At 35.7% G+C, this 17781-nt stretch overlaps 1 protein-coding gene across 1 annotated transcript in view; it reads left to right on the forward strand.

Moving 5' to 3' along the window:
• Positions 1-1689: 1689 nt before the first annotated feature.
• Positions 1690-17781, forward strand: part of ROBO1 (roundabout guidance receptor 1) — a 763832-nt gene continuing 747740 nt past the window's right edge. The window contains exon 1 of the mRNA XM_057306889.1: positions 1690-1823. Coding sequence (XP_057162872.1) covers positions 1715-1823 — 109 coding nt within the window. The 5' untranslated portion in view covers positions 1690-1714. The remainder of the gene's footprint in view (positions 1824-17781) is intronic.

Genomic DNA, 17781 nt, shown 5'->3' on the forward strand with positions numbered 1-17781 from the left:
CTCCCTCCCGCTCTCTCTCTCTGTGCTCTCTCTCAAACAAATAAATTTCAAAAAATATGTCTCTCCCTTTAAACTGTGAGCTTAGTATATGAATATTTTGTATTAATGTTATATTGGTATGTTATAGAAATTCGAAGAATATTTTTTGAATCGAGGAGTCTGGAAAATTTAAGTTAGAACCAAATTCAGAATGCTCTGTCTCTGTAACTAGTTAAAGTGTTTAGAGTCGTGTCATTTTTGCTTTAAAACTCAGGAGCTTCCTCATAATCTGAATTTCTATCATCTCATTAAATTTTGAAACACCTGGCACCCCAGCAGGTGGCAACGTGCTATTGAAGTTGAGTGGCGGCCACCGTCTTTCACGGGACTTTCTCTGCACGTGCCCCAATCCTCACTTTCCCCTCGTGTCTTCCGCTCAGCCTGTTGGCTCGATTTATGTTATCTGCTTGGTTGCTGTAGACTTTTATTTTCTTCCTTCTCCTTTGCGGCAGTGCAGGGGATAACAGTAAACAGCACATTCTCAGGTATGTGTTCTAGAAATATGTTTTGGCAGCTGTTGGAACTCTTTCACTGAAGATGTAGGTCAAGTTGTAGAATATTATTATGTGGTTAGCAGTATCCCAAAATAGCTTGATAGGCTTGTTAAAATAAATATAGGTAGATTATTATTCTGTAATGTTCTTAGGGGCACAAAATTATTTTTATTATTAAAAAAATATAAGTTTGGCCCCAAAGTGAAGGCAAGCTTTTTATGTCATTGCAGCAGAGTTGCAAAATAATCCACAGTATTGCAATTTGTCCACGGGAAATAACTTAATTGTAAAACAGAGAAGTATAATTTGCTGAAAAATCTGCTCAGCTTATGAGGTGATAAAAATCACTCTGCAAGAAACAGGGGAGACAGAATATACGAACATGTATTTACAAAGCGAACAAGTGTGTATGATACAATGCAGATGATCCTTGACTATTTTGCCCTGCTTCATGGATTTGAGATATTTTTGGCCAATTGTCTGTTGACGTTATTCTCTGAATAATAACACACACACACACACACACACACACACACACACACACAGTGCAAGCTAAGTTGGAAAGATGACTGTTTACCACTCCCTTTTTTCAGAGGTATTTTTATCATGTCTTAGCAGCAGATATTTATATACCTAATCCCTCCTTAAGACGCTAGATAGAGTTTTGAGAACAAGTGTTTTTCCCCCCTTTCCTTCACAACCACCGCTGTTTGAAATGAGGTGTGTTTGCAGTGCCAAAATTAAATATTCAGGTTTGTCAAGTACTATAATCTGCGGTACAGGAATGGGTAGGTGGGAAAATGCTGAAATCTCAGCTGCTTCTTGTTATCATGTTATGAAAAATGTTGACAAACACTTGGAAGAAGTGAGAGTTGGCAGGAGCAGGTTAGGAACTGGTAGCTGCAGAGAGACCAGAGAAAATTGTCAGCTTATCTCTCCTGACATTTTGCTTATGGATAGAGGAAGGGTTTACATCCCTTCTAATTTTTTTTAACATTCCTGCATAATTCAAATCGAGAGCCTGATGAGAACATACCTGCTTTTTCAAAATTTATGGGGAAAACAGCGTTTTTGCATTTCTGCTGAGTGAAATGACAGGATTGGCTCCAGGTTTCTAGTCCCAGGAAAAGCCTCAGGTTCGTCTGTGACAGGACTCTCCACAGAGGTTATTTTTACCTGGCATGGCTGTGCTGTTACTGACGCTGCTGCTCTCGATGGCAGAAATAACTTCTCCTGCGGGTGTCTCGGGCAGAATGAAAGCTGGGTCAAGGTGGAGAGGTGAAAAGAATCGTGAGTAACCAGGATTTTTTTACTCTTGGTGCATTTCTTATCTTTCTTCTTTATATTTAAGAATGCATCGGATATGCCTAGCTCTGCAGTTCACAGCATTTCCGAGAGGTTGTTTTAAGACTTAAAAATAATTTTACACATTAAATATGCATGCAGAATAAATGGGCTCCACCTTCTGTGGGCTCCACACATCTGCAATATTGTTCTGGATTTCACTGCAAGACTTTTGCTTGGCTTTCCTCATTAACTCTTACAATTCCTGACACTTGTAAAGACGGAGCAAATAGATCCAAAGGCCACGTATGTAAATTAACATCACCTCTTCCTAAAGTTCCAATATGTTGCTGACATTTGTGGAGGTTTGGGTGCTAACCGTGTAATAAAATTCTTACATATACGCATTTGGTTTTGAGGGTAACAAGAAAGGAAAATGAGAAATAGCAAATGTCATAGAGCTCTGATTTGAATGACTTAAAGAGTTGAATCTGCTTTACAGTTGGGAGTTGCAGGTTGATAAATGTATCGCTCTGCCGAGACATTTAGTTCTTCATTCTCTCAGTATGAAAATGCAAGACCTCCACAATTTCACTATTAAATTTGTTCATGTACTTAAGGTATATAGTGTTTAAATTATTATTGTAGTTTTTGAACTGAATCTCTTTCTGGTATCATTGGAGGAGAGAGAAATGGAGTTGATATTTGTTTCCGTCTGAGCTAATTGGCCAGACCCAGGCACTGCCCTTTCTCCCTTTTACCAAATCCTATTGGCCACCAGAGGTCCCACTTCTCTCTCTCTCTCTCTCTCTCTCTCTCTCTCTGTGTGTGTGTGTGTAGAAAGCTGACATGTAGATACATTCCTCTTCGCCAATTTTAGAAGAAGTTTTCCCCTTCTCGAAGTCTCTTTTCAAAAAAGAGATACAGAAACGGACCCAGAAATCTGTTTGGAGAAGAGGAATCCTTCTCTTCCATGTCACTGAATGTTCAGAGGAGGCATGCCAGTGAGCTTATTTCACTGGAACTCCCTCCAGAAGATTCTAAGTAACCTTAAAGCTAATTGCTAAGCTTATGTCTTCTGCTTCAATCGTGTCTTTGGCCAATTCATGGCTCTGTTTTACTGAGTTGAGTAGGAGTCGGAATGCTCTGATGGCTAGATCAGTGGGAACTGGAAGCCACTGAAGGTGGAAAAGTTGCCGATTTAACGACTCAGCTTCCAGTCAGATTTCTCAGTGATCAGTTGTGACTGATGTTTTGTCTTCCTTTCTCTTACTCCTTTTTTTCCCTTTAATCTGTCTCTTCGTTCTGCTTCTTGTGATTCAGAGAAGTCTTACCTGTAGGTCTGATATTTACAAATAAGTGATTGGTCTTATTGACCATTTCTTCTCTGCCCATGTAAGTTGCTTTAATGTTTCCTCCCAGTGTTCTAAGGTATGACCATGGAGTCTAAATTGTGTATCCCCAGGAGGAATTCATTTCTCCCCAAAGTCCAAGATTCACCCCTTTCACTACACACCTTGGACTAAAATCCAATCACTCTGGTCCATGATATTTGTTATAATTTTTGCCTGGGTAGCCTTATAAGTTCATAATATTTTCATATCCATTACAAGACAATATATATTCAATAATCTCATGATTAGCAAGGATAGATACAAATACTTTCATTTAACGAAGAGGAAATTAATACACCAAAAAGTTGAATGACTGGCTCCAGAATATTCACCCAGTTAACTTACAGACACAACTCTATAACCAAAGTGTTTAGACCTCTAATTCAGGGTCCTGTCCATTGTGCAAAGCTCCCGCAGAAAAAAAACTAACTGTGGAAAACCTATAACCAACCCCGAGAGAGCTTTGGGTCCCCCCGCTCTCAAAGTCTTCTTTCTGGTTGGACATGAATAAATATCTTTATAGGACCAGTAGCAAGCTACAAATAGCAATTTTGAAAATTTCCAAAGTTAAAAAAAAAACATTTTGAAGGAAAAAATGCTTGGAAAAATTAAGGATGAAGATGGGTTCAGAAGAAAGGGGATGGAATTATGATAAACTATTTTTACTGTAGAGGTACACTTTTCTGTCTTTAGATTGTTTGACTTCTCAGGGGGTTCCTACACTGTAATTTCCTGTATTATGATCACTATTGTGGCCTTCACTATGGTAGTTTTCAAAAGAAAGAAAGAGAGGAGAAATAAAACCAAAATACAAAACAAAACAAAATAAAACAAAAAAACAGGAGGCAATACAAAATCCTAAACTATGTTTCAGCCTTTTACTTTTAATTTTTTTATTTAAGTTTCTTTCTTTTTTTATATAATTTTTATTTTGTTATATTAGTCACCATACAGTACATCCCCAGTAGCCTTTTACTTTTTAGATAAACCACTGGGAAATACAAAATTGAATAATCCAAGCGCACCCTTGCTCTACATAGTTTGGGTAAGGAGAGCGGAGGGAATTTGTTGAGAATTTTTCAGCTAATAGAGTATCTCAGCAAAGAGAATACAGATCAGTTAATTCCCACCATTAAGTAAATTGTGATAGAAAGCTTATATTCAACTAAATAGATCTCTTCTGAGGGAATTAGTGACATATGTTTGGAGGGATATTACATTTTCTAATAAACTGAGAGTTATATACTTTATATGGCAGCAATGAAAGTTAAGGTAAGAAATCTCAGTCAGAATTTTTTATTTCCAGAGAACATCAATTCACAAGTTTGGGTATGGATCCGAATATCCTAGAATGTTTATATTCGTTGTTGCTTTTGTCAGAAACTGCAATTGTTTTGTAATATTCTTTTCATTGACTTCTTTTTTTTTTTTTTAATGTTACGTTAGCCACCATACAGTACATCATTAGTTTTTGATGTAGTGTTCCATGATTCATTGTTTGTGTATAACACCCAGTGCTCCATGCAATATGTGCCCTCCTTAATACCCATCACCAGGCTAGCCCATCCCCCCACCCCCCTCCCCTCTGAAGCCCTCAGTTTGTTTCCCAGAGTCCATAGTCTCTTGTGGGGGGTTCATACCAATCAAATTTAAGTGTATAAATTAGTATATATATATTATAAATTAAATTTATATATATAAATTAGTATTCTATATATATATAATTTAAGTAAATTCTTTAGAATAGGAATAATTATTGAATATGGTCTTATTCTTTGACAAAAAGTATTTATGTGCAAAAATATCCATCAAACTATTATTACAAAAGGTAATAATAGTTGACAAAAAGTAAAAAATAGTTTATAAAATAATAGTTTACAAAAAGTAAATAAATGTAAAATGTAAAATATAGAAAGAAAGATAAATAAATGTAGTAGATCTTGTAAAATATAATCATTTTCAGCCATTAAAAGTGAATTTTAAGAGGGGTGCCTGGCTGGCTCAGTCAATGGAGTGTGCAACTCTTGATCTCAGGGTTGTGGGTTCGAGCCCCATGTTGGGTGTAGAGATTACTTAAAAATAAAATCTTTTTTAAAAAGTGAGTTTTAAGACATAATGCATAGAAAAAATGCTTGAATGTAACATTTGGTGAAAAACTGTACAGATTTATATACATTATGATTCAAAACAGGAACTCAAATAGGCCTTCTTAGATTAGTAAGAACTACATGCCATCTAACTCCCAATCCTCTAGTTCGGTTTTTTTTATAGCACTTACTGTCTAACTTCATTTAATGTATTTATTTCTATGTTTCTTTCTCCACTAATAGAATATAACTTCCAACAAGCCAAGAACTCTCTCTTGTTACTGTTTCTTTCCTCAGCTTTAATATAGAATGTAGGAGAGACAGTTATTCAGCAAATATTTTTTGATTAAACAATGTTTCAAAAGAAATTCAATGAAAAAGAAATGCTCCAAGTTAAGGAGAATTTTCATTAGGTATTATTATTATGTAAAATCTCTACTTATTTTTAAAATGCTCTTTAAGGGGCCCCTGGGTGGCTCAGTCGTTAAGCGTCTGCCTTCAGCTCAGGGTGTGATCCCAGGGTCCTGGGATCGAGCCCCGCATGGGGCTCCCTGCTCTGCTGGGAGCCTGCTTCTTCCTCTTCCATTCCCCCTGCTGGTGTTCCCTCTCTCGCTGTGTCTCTCTGTCAAATAAATAAATAAAATTAAAAAAATAAATAAATAAAATGCTCTTTAAGGCTTTTCTCACCATTTTTAAAAATAAACATATCAGTTTTGGTTTTTTTTTAAGATTTCATATATTTATTTGAGAGAGAGAGAGAGAAAGCGAGTGAGAGAGCACCACGAGCTAGTGGGGGGTGGTGAGAGACAGAGGGAAAGGCAGAATCTCCTGGTGAGCAGGGAGCCTGCTGTGGGACTCGATCCCAGGACTCTGGGATCATGATCCGAGCCAAGGCAAAGGCTTAACCACCTGGGCCACCCAGGTGTCCCTTGTTTTTCTTTTTTATTTATTTTTTTTTTATTTTTTTTTTTAAAGATTTTATTTATTTATTTGACAGAGATAGAGACAGCCAGTGAGAGAGGGAACACAAGCAGGGGGAGTGGGAGAGGAAGAAGCAGGCTCATAGTAGAGGAGCCTGATGTGGGGCTCGATCCCGGAACTCCAGGATCACGCCCTGAGCCGAAGGCAGACGCCTTAACCGCTGTGCCACCCAGGCGCCCCTGTTTTTCTTTTTTAAAGCAGCCATATTATCCATGGAAAAGTCCATGGATCATAGTCATAGGATAGATAGATAGATAGATAGATAGATAGACAGATGGATTTGATCCTTTAGAATAATTTAACAAATATTTTTATAAAGGAAAAAGTAAGTCGCTATGTCATAGAACTGCAACAACAATATGACAAGGAAAAGAAATAGAACATTGGTAATAAAAAACACTAATTTTACTGTACATCGATGGTTAATAACATATATACCTTAATGGTATATATGTTATTTTAGTTTTATAGTTATTTTAGTTTATAAAATATGCTTATCTCTAGCTTCCTCAGTCTTTAAAGTAGATAACAATAAATCAAACATAATAAATACCCACTATTTTGCAAAGAAGAAAAACGAATGAGTTATTAGTATGTTTATCTTTTCTAAACAAACCATGTAGAAACTAAAACTACCACCAACAAGCACAACTACAAAAACTTTAGTAGTAGACTCTACTAGGAAAAGAATTTGAACCTCTTAAAATAGCATGTGTTAAATAATAGTCTAAGCGGGGAAGAACACAGAAAGGAAATCATTGCTAGAATGAAATGAAGTGTGCAACAATGACTTGGAAAGAATTTTATTAAGGAAGTGATATCTATTGTTCAGATTCATACAAGTGGAACTCAACACAATAAGTGCCATATTTGTAACATTTATTCTTTCCCCCAAAATTAGAAAGGCAGGCTTTCAATGTATTATAGGAAAATAAAGTTTCTAGGAGCTTTTCAAAAAGATGAAGCCTCAGAACTGTGAATCTATGTATACCATCTCTTCATTGCCACCTCTGAATGGCCATGTGAGAGATATGAGCATCCACATTGTCCTTTCTATTCTGTAATTTCATATTTTAAGAAATGTGCTAGTAATCTCATGTTTCTATCCAATTTGCAGATAGAATTCTACAAAACTATAATGAAAGAAAAAAGGATTATGGATAAAGAAAAAAGAGAGCTGGATCACATTATTAAATCTCTATCTTAATCAGACAATTCCCAAAATCTTTATACAAATGCTCCAAGTGTGAACTTTATTCTTGTCCCTAAACTTGTAAACCGAACACACATATTTCCAGAAACAACTTGCTGTGGCTGAAAACCCTTAAGCTTAATTTGTACCATTCATTTATGGAACTCTCTGCTATACAGACATGCACGCATGCCCACTGCAACTTCTCTTTAAGATTGCCAAAATTTCTATCCTCTAGGGGAAAAACAAAAAAAATTCCCCCCAAATATATCATGCATTTTTTTTTTTAAGATTTTATTTATTTGAGAGACAGAGAGTGAACCAGCGAGAGAGCACAAGCTGGAGGAGGGGCAGAGGGAGAGGAAGAAGCAGGCTCCCCGCTGAGCAGAGAACCTAATGCTGGGCTCGATCCCAGGACCCTGGGATCATGACCTGAGCCGAAGACACATGCTTAACTGACCTAGCCCCCCAGGCATCCCCCCCCACAATGCATTTCTTATTTTGATATTTTACTTTAACCTCCCATCTGAATATTTTCAAATTAACTCTTTTGAGTTATTTTTAACCATCTACTCCTTTTCTTCTACTAGTAGCTACAGGTCAAATGTTTATTACAGTAAAATTTTGAAATATTAGGATTATTCAGGGCAGGGTCCTTCAGAGATGTTCTGCAATCATTTAAAATAAAGTCTTAAAAGCTTAACACAAAACTTGCTACCATTACTCTTTCTCCAATTTTATGTTCATCTTTGCCCCTTTATTGGCAATATCAGATACAGCACAATCCCCCAAGTGCTTATGGCTGCAAAAACAGTTTCTAACTCTTCTTTAAGAGTACTAGTTTTGTAAAACTATGAGACATTTAAATAGGCTTATAATTTTTTCTACTGAAAAACAATGTTTCGCCATTTATTCTTTGTCTCTTTTCTTCCCCAGTTCTTCACATTTTACGAACTTTGGAGAAAACCCTCTTGTAAAGAAATACCATTTCAACAAGTTAAAATACCATCTAGCTTTAATCCACAATACAAAGTTCCAAGAATCTTACTATTTCTTGTTTCTTTTTTATACTCGAAGAGAAATTATTCTTGTAATGTTGATCAGATAATGAGGTTGATACCAAAAAATCAATAGATTTATGTTGAACTAAAGTGTACGTAGTGAGTTACCTCCAGTCAGAGATTAGTATCCCAGATAAACCGCAACAGGCTGAAACTGACAGTAGAATGCAGACAACTGGGAAACATGAGAAACCGATAGGATTTGCCAGTGAGGAGCCACAGGGGTGATTGGGCCCTATCAGAGAAAGAGCATAATGTGCTTCTTTGAAGATAAATAGGCAGACCTGGATGTCATAACATATAACTGACACTGTTCCTTTGCAAGCAGATCTTCCTTTCTGCAACCACGTGAACTACCAGTTGCACTAGAGATGATTTCTCAAGAGAATGACCTTTTATCATGATACTTTAAAAATATGCAGTGTATCACAGTGAAACTCTGGAAAGCGTGCCACATTTTGTTTTAAGGAGAACAATATAGTGTTCATGCCCACGGTCATTTGTGGTATGGCATTTCTGGAGGACGAGTGTGTTCTCTATCATTAATTCTTTGTAAATTAGAGCTGAAGTAAATATGATTTATGTCAGTGGGACGATTTCAGTGGGACAATTCAGGCACTTTCCATTCAACTCAAGGTGATACAGAGTAATTCAGATATTTAAGCTATTATTTTTTAATAGAAGAAAGATACAGTGAGCCTTCTTTAATAGTTATGGCTAAAACAGAACGAAATAAAATGAATTTGATTACACATATCAATTTTATTGCTTTGTTTCTTTAAGATATGTTTGAGCTGAAGCTGAGATACATTTGGGCTGAAGCTCAATTAATATTTTTTAAAAAATAATAAATTATTTTAATAATATGTAAAATAATATTTTTTAAAACACCAAGAATTTCGTTGAACTCTGGTTTTAGTAAAACAATAATAGACTTTATAGACAATGAAATTATTAATGTAGCACCACAGGCCTGTTCTACCTCTGTCCTTTCCCATTTGTTCAGAAAACCAAGTTTAACTGATGGCAGAATATGAGCGGCCTTCAGTGGCTGACACCAAATCATTTTATCTACTCCCGAGGAACTCAAGGACTGTAGCAACATAAAAGCAACTTTGTTTCATCCCATTTCTCCAGATTGCTTGCCTGTTGTCTGAAGATGAATACAAATACCAGATGACAGATAAAGACTTTACCCGTAGTTAAGTTTGTAAGACTGCTGTTTCAATTTGGAGCTTGCCTATTTTGTATTTTGTATTGCCCTGAGCCTCTAACACACCCCTATGGTGCAGATAGTTGCCAATATATATGTGGAGAAGGTGGGGAAACGAGAGTTATAGATGATTTTACCCATAGTTGTGCCACAGAGGTCAATAACTTAAAGCTGTAGCAGATGAAGAGAAAGTAAATTCCTTGATCATATGCATTCCAATGAACTTTGTCGCCTCAGGCTCCTTTAGTCTCAAATCTGGGGACCAGGAGAAAGAGCTCAGCTGTTTCATAGATGCTTAAGAAAACAGCTGAACTCAGCTGTCATGCACATGAATAGAAGAGCAATTTGCCAGGTAATCCGTTCTCAAACAGTTCCACACTGAAAGGTTAAAATTCTACAGAAGCAGAATTTCAAAATAATAAACAACAACAACTTTGATTTCATTTTGATACAAGTAATAGGAATTAAATGTGTACAGATATTATAAAATGGTGAGCAATCCAACAGGGTGAACAGGATGAGGAGACCTCAGTTTTGGTAAATCCAACATTCATCCTGGCCTTTGCCATAGAGAAATTACCCTAAACTTTCCACCATGATGATTTTTTTTTAAAAAGATTTTATGTATTTATTTGACAGAGATAGAGACAGCCAGCGAGAGAGGGAACACAAGCAGGGGGAGTGGGAGAGGAAGAAGCAGGCTTCCAGCAGAGGAGCCTGATGTGGGGCTCGATCCCACAACGCCAGGATCACGCCCTGAGCCGAACGCAGACGGTTAACCGCTGTGCCACCCAGGCACCATGATGATTTTAACCAACCCCTCTGTAATTTTTTCAAATATAATGTTTTGGTTCTAACATATTTATGAATAAATTTGAAGAGACTAAAAGAAAGGGAGACTATAAGATTTTTTTTCCTTATGGTACAAATGTGAGCCCACAAATTTGGCTATGTAGCTTATTTCTGTCAGTTGACTACTATTTTCCAACTGACTTTGATTTTAAAATTAGAGATTTGAAGTCATAAAAATTTAGCCCAAGGGTATAATAAAGCCACACCTAAGAATATAATGTCTTTGAAAACGTATTTTCAAAAAGAGAAAGATTCAAAATTTTACTGTTCACTAGTCCACCTTAGAAACCAACCACCTATTATTTGCTATTTGAAATTGTTCTTAGGTTACAGAAGTGTTAAACTTTTTTATGTGCTACAGCTTAGTTAGTTTTGGACAGTGTAACGAAGTAGAACAGTGTGCCTAAGGAAATGTGGTGATGAATATATCATTGCTGTAACTTGTCCAAAATCCCTGCCAGTGTAGCCACATTTTTTTCTATGAATCTGTTTAACACTCTCATCATTAAGATTTTCACACTATATGTCACTTTGGTGTTGTTTAATTAATGTAAGAAAATGCTGAGCATGCTCAAAAGTAATATGGTCTTGGTTCATCTCTCATTTTTTCTGTGAAGAAAAAAAATCCACGAAATTATTAGCATTAAAATCTCTAGCCTTGTTACAATCAGAGAGAAATAGAGACAGAGGGAAGAGATGGTGGTTCTTAAAAAAAGTAGAATTGAGAAGTGGATTGAGAGAGTGAGCTATAATGTGAAGACAATTAGGCAGCCCATTAACTTAAACCATTTTTTTGTTTGTTTGTTTGTTTTTGTTTTGTTTTGTTTTGAGATAGGGAGAAAGAGAGCTTGCTCATATGAGAGAGTGCAAGCAGGGGAGGGGCAGAGGAGAGGGAGAGTTAAGCAGGCTCCCCACTCACTGCAAAGCCCGAGGCAAGGCTCAATCTCACAATACTGAGATCATGACCTAAACTGAAATCAAGAGTCGGACACTTAACTGACCAAGCCAGCAGGTGCCCCTAACCTGAGCCATTTAATGGTTAAAACATCCTGGAGTGGCATGGTAACCTGAACAAAGTTTATGGGCAAGAAGGCTATGAGCACCACCTGACATTTCATCAGTCACTGCATGAAAGAAGGAAGTTTCTTCAATAAATGAAGTCATTATGAAAATAATTACCAAAAGCATTTCCCATGAGAAGTAATACATAAGTTAGAGTAAAACAATGGTCAGTGCAAACCCAAATTTAATTTTGAGGAAAGCAGTTAAGAAATCTCCAGTATGTTTCAAAATCATTATGTCGTATGGAGTCTATAAGAGCAGATACCCTGGAGACAGACATACCCAGGTCCAAATCTCATTCTTCCACCTAGAGGTTGTGAGAACTCGCATGATTTTTCTGAGTCTCTTTTTCTGTTAAACGGAGATAACACTATGTTCTCTCCCACAAGTTGTGAAAGTTTACCACACTGATCATAATGTTTTGGACATAAATATTCTAACACTGCTGATTCTGATTGTGGTGATTATAATTGATTATTGGTATGATTATTAATATTAAATTTTTCTTTTCATAAAAATGCCTATTAATCTGTTGTACATTCATCTCTGTAATATTTACCAACAGGAAGATAGCTGTTTCCTGAGAGCCTATTGCTGGGTTGGTACAGAACCCAGATCACTGTATGTAGTGGGAAAATGTAACATAAAGATGTCAGTGAAAGGAAGGGTGATATATATTTATTACAGTCTGTAACATCAAAAGATACATTGGCAAGAGACAAATATAATTAGAATATATTTTAATACAATAAGAAATTTTCTGTAGGCTGAAAAAAATAAAATTCAAATCAAACTACAAGTTTAATCTTATTTATGTTTATTTTCTCTAATTCTCACATAAATTCATATGGTACTGTGGGATAAACGCTAAGGAAAACAATTACCTTGTATTTTGAGATCTACACTCTCAAAACTTAATATAAAACACACTGACAAATAGGTGATATTTCATATCAAATAATTGTAAAAAGAAAAAAGAGTCAAGATGTGCTTAACAAATATAAATTGGTAATCAGTTAAATATGTTGCAAACATAGCACATACGTGCACACACACACACACACACACACACACATACATAAAATCTCTGAGTATTTCTCTCTGAAAAGTTGCTTGAAAGATCACATAAGATTCTCATAAATGATGCCAGGATTAAATCTAGAAAAAAATTAGAGAAATTTGTTCAGTCTTTGCCAAGAATTCATTTTATTTTTATTGCTACATATTTTCATTTTATATGCTAGAAATTATTGAAGATCTCTTGGTTTTATTTGCACAGTCCCCATATTTATCACCCCCCTTCTTTTTCTGATATTCATGATTAAAAAGTATACTGTACTTCACTGATCACTGACTCATGATGGGTCTATACTTATGTTTACAAACACACATTGAAGGGATAGGAGTATTCAAAGTCACTGAAATTCTTTACAGAACCTAATTGATTAAAATACCTCAAACATAAGGGATCCTATCTCTTCCTCTTCATTATCTAAAATATTCATCTAGGCAACATTAGCTGTTTGCTAAAGACCTTAATTTTCCCTCCTCTATTGTTAAACATTCCTTATGAGGAATAAAGCAGACTCCATTCACATTTATAATATCTACTCTCAGAAAACTTTGAGTGCTTCAATTAGGAACATGTAGAAGGAACATAAGTATCAATTCTTACACTTTTAGCCTTTAAATTGTAGCTAACTGTGGCATCTTCATATTAAAATCCAATTTAGCAACACATTTCAGAGACTGGTCCTTAATAAGTAAATAATAAATTAACCATTAGCAGATATTAGGGTACTTGCTTTAAAAAAAAAATTGATTCTTAGACTATGGACTCTGGGAAACAAACTGAGGACTTCAGAGGGGAGGGGGGTGGGGGAGTGGGATAGGCTGGTGATGGGTATTAAGGAGGGCACGTATTGCATGATGCACTGGGTGTTATACGCAAATAATGAATCATGGAACTTTACATCAAAAACTAAGGATATACTGTATGGTGACTAACATAACATAATAAAAAATTATTATAAAAAATTGATTCTTAAAACCTAGCCACTAATTTAAAAAAAATGTAATTTACAAGTGATTAACTTTTAACAAAAAAAGAAAACCAAGTGATTAACCTTTGACTTGAAACCCATTTTGAAATTTCTTCCTTATCTCAAATTTGAATATGGGTATATATATCCTCAGCTTTTAAGCCGTGCTCTGGTAAGGAATCAATAATATTCAGCAAGTAATAATTGATAACAGTCCTATTTCTTCTCCTTCTGTAAAACTGTAATTATAAAATTAAAATTATTACAAGATGAGTGGATTCAGAAAATTTGAGGAAAACTAAGAGGCTGTGTTAGAATTATCTTTTTTTTTTTTAAGATTTTATTTATTTATTTGACAGAGAGAGACAGCCAGCGAGAGAGGGAACACAAGCAGGGGGAGTGGGAGAGGAAGAAACAGGCTCCTAGCAGAGGAGCCTGATGTGGGGCTCGATCCCAGGTCTCCAGGATCACGCCCTGAGCCGAAGGCAGACGCTTAAAGACTGAGCCACCCAGGCGCCTCTTATCTTTACCAAATCATTGACTTACTAAATGAAACTCAGCCATTTAGAAACTTAGACAATAATTAGCCAAAATTTTAATACTGATATTTTATTTGTTTTAAGATTTTGTATTTATTTATTTGAGAGAGAGAGAGCACAAGCAGGGGGAGCAGCAGGCAGAGGGAGAGGGAGAAGGAGGCTCCCCCACGGACATGGAGCCCAATGTGGGGCTCGATCCAAGAACCTTGGGATCACTGACTAAGCCACCCAGGGGCCCCAATACTGGCTTTTTAAAAAAAAGAAGTTACTTTATGTTTCCATCAATATAATATACTTATTTTAAGAAATATCTATTTATACTATTTTGAATTGACATTTTTTGCCCATATGAGACCCATACTATATAAACTGACATATAGCATTCTAATATAAATGCTTTGAAATCAAGTTCTCATTCTTAAATACTAACTTATTAAACTTGGGAAAAATTGAAAATTACTCTCATTATGAAAGTTTGCCTTGAGGTTTGTAAAGTGAAAGCTTCAAAGTAGAAGTGCAAAATTTTAGTGTGTTGGAGTTGAGTAACATATTTTCACATTATAATTTTTATATAACCTAAAGTGTGAGGTTAGTTTTGGGGATTCACATACAAAATTTTATCAGATATTTGTCAAAAGAAATGCAATTGGAGCATATGTTTCCCTGATGTTATCAGTTGTTAAATATGCAGTCTGGGGTGTGTGTGTGTGTGTGTGTGTGTGTGTGTGTGTGTGTGTTGTGGGGGTTGTTACAGATGTATTTCTTATAGAGTGACTCAGGAAATTGATAGAAAAACTTGGAAAAATATTTTAACACTTTGGCTTTTATGTATAGGAAATAATGCAAACTGTCGAATTTATTTTAACTGATTGCAGTATTTTTCTAATTTAATAGTTTGGCTGAGAACTCACATTTACCATATTTTGACATAAATTTACATTTGGTGACATAATTTGGAGAACTGATCAGCACACACCAAGCTTTTCTGAATAAGTAATTAAATATATAAATGGGGTAAATGTGCACCCAATAAACTTAAGTATTATGAGTTCTGCTTGGTAACACAAGGATCCAGTGTGAGTGAATCAGCAACTTAGGTCTTTAATGTCATTTTGGATCCTGTTTGGAAAACACCTGTAAAAAGTCTATCACAATCTCAAGAATAAAGGACAATGTCAGTGTTTCACAGTCACATTCATGTAATGTTATATAAATAGAAAATGAAAATATCTACAGGTGGAAAAATATGAAACACCTTTTCATTTATGCTCAATGCAATGAGCCCGTGTTCTTCTGTCAACCTGAAATCGTCAGGGTTTTTTTCCTATTAAAAACAATCTTGATGTTTTAAAGGCAAATTTTATGGAGTGCTAGATATGTGGTCATTTTCAGTTTATAAGTATTTTAAGGTATTCTGGCAGTCCTCAAAGTAAATGTATGCATGCTAGAATAATCAATCACCTTTGATTTCAAAATATATGTTTAATCAGTATATATTCACTCATCAAACAAATTAACAGACCTAGAAGAAGTAAGCAAATAAGCTCTGCTCCTATCAGAGGGAAGAATGTTCCAAAAAGAGGGCTAAGTAAATGCAAAGCATTGACTATTGAATGTGTGCATGGCTTGTTCATGGGAGTGTGCTCAGAGATGAGAGGGAGAGTAAAGGAGGAATCCATCATGTAGAGCTGCATAGGCCAAGGTCAAGGTTTGAGGTTTTAATCTAAATAGAATGGGAAGCCAGTGGAAGGGTTTGAACAAAAGAGTGAAATGATCTGACACCATTACAGACCACTCTGGTTACATATGTGCACAAAATTATGGCATCTCTCATTTCTCTATTTAATCATGTGTCGGGGAGCTGCAGACCTAGGAATGTGTTATTGATCAGAAGACCCCAGTAGGCAGCCCAGACTGGACTCTGGCACTACAGAGTACTGGCTTTCTCAGCATGAGCTGTGGTTCTCAATCGGGGGTGTTCTAGTCCTCTTAAGACAGACATTCTTTATGGGGAAAATTTTGACCCCAAGAGGGAGAAATGTGATCACGTGATGTAAAAAAATCATACTTTTGTATGTAGAAAGTACAGTATATCTATGCTATTAAAATTTCATTGAGGAAACACCACTAGGATAAAAATGTTTAAAAGGCTTGGCGGTGGGGATGGGGGTGGTGGCAACAATAAATTAAAAAAAAAAACAGTTTGGAAATCTGCATGGACATTTGGTTTTTGTAATTATGAAAGAGTCATTGCTATCAGCATCCAGCTGGTAGAAACCAGAGTTGCTACATGTCCTGCAGTGCTTAGGGTGGTTCTCCCAAATAAAAAACTTTCAAATATCCCACTAAGAATTCCTGTAGGCAAAGTTCTGCCTGAAATTATCCAAGTATAGAGGTTAATTCTTTTTTTTTTTTTAAGTCTTACTTCAAAACTACCTTGTGAAAGGAGAGATTTACTTTATTTTGCATAGATCATCGCATCACAGACAAAGGTTTCATTTTCCGGGTTGGATTCAGCAATTGTCATATTCACAGTGTTTCTCTATGAATAGTCAGTGCAAACATCTGATTACTTCATTATACCTTCAGTATATGACTTTAATATATATTGAAATACACATGATTTTACTGGAATTCATTTTTCTTTTAATTTACATGATAGCTTATTACATACTTTATTTTCAGGACAAAAAAACAGTGTAATCGAAAGGGTGTACTGACCTGGAAGGAAGAAACAGAACAGGGGAGACAACCCTTGATTCTTCAAACTGTAGAAATTAAGTAATTGAAGAAAAGTTTTTTTAAAATCTTATTCTTGCACTATCAGATAGAAATTTGGCAGAAGATAATAATAATTGAAATCTAGTGATATACAGAAAATAACAATTGTTTCCTTTCTAAATATTAACTGGTAATTGCTAACTATGTATGATATTTTAAATTTTATTAAATGCTCATTCTGGACAAGTCCTGTTGTAAATACTTAATCTATTTTAATTTATTTAAATTCTTCAGTTAACCCAGGAGGTTTTTCTCATTTTCCAGATAGAGAATATGAGGCACAGAGAGATTAGGTAACATAGCTGAAAAACACATTGGTAGGAAGTGGTAGAGCTGGCATTTAATTAAGAGGGTCTTGGTTCAAGTTTTATCGTCGTCATTTGTCTGGTATTAAGCTTCCTTGGCCTCTGAATGTTTGTTGGGTTTTTACACAATATCTCAGGCATACCAATTCCATGGGTCATGGTTAATTTGTCCAAATCTTTGCCTGCTCATTTCTTTGGCTGCTTGTTTTGAATTTAAGGTTAAGTTGCTCATTTCTGTTTTATAAACAAGTGAGGATTTTTTGTCACATTGGATGTGTCTGATCACTTATTAAAGTTGGTCTTAGTGAATCTTCTCTGTCCAGTGTGCTGATCCTTCTCTGATGTTTCTCCAGAACTAGAGTATGGTAGGAAAGGTTTGTCCAACATCACAGATGGTGAAATGTTTGCCAACTGAAAAATAGTATTGATCATTGCAGCAAGACAGCTAATGAATG

This window comes from Ursus arctos, unplaced genomic scaffold, assembly GCF_023065955.2.
Source record: "Ursus arctos isolate Adak ecotype North America unplaced genomic scaffold, UrsArc2.0 scaffold_4, whole genome shotgun sequence".
Classification (NCBI taxonomy): domain Eukaryota; kingdom Metazoa; phylum Chordata; class Mammalia; order Carnivora; family Ursidae; genus Ursus; species Ursus arctos.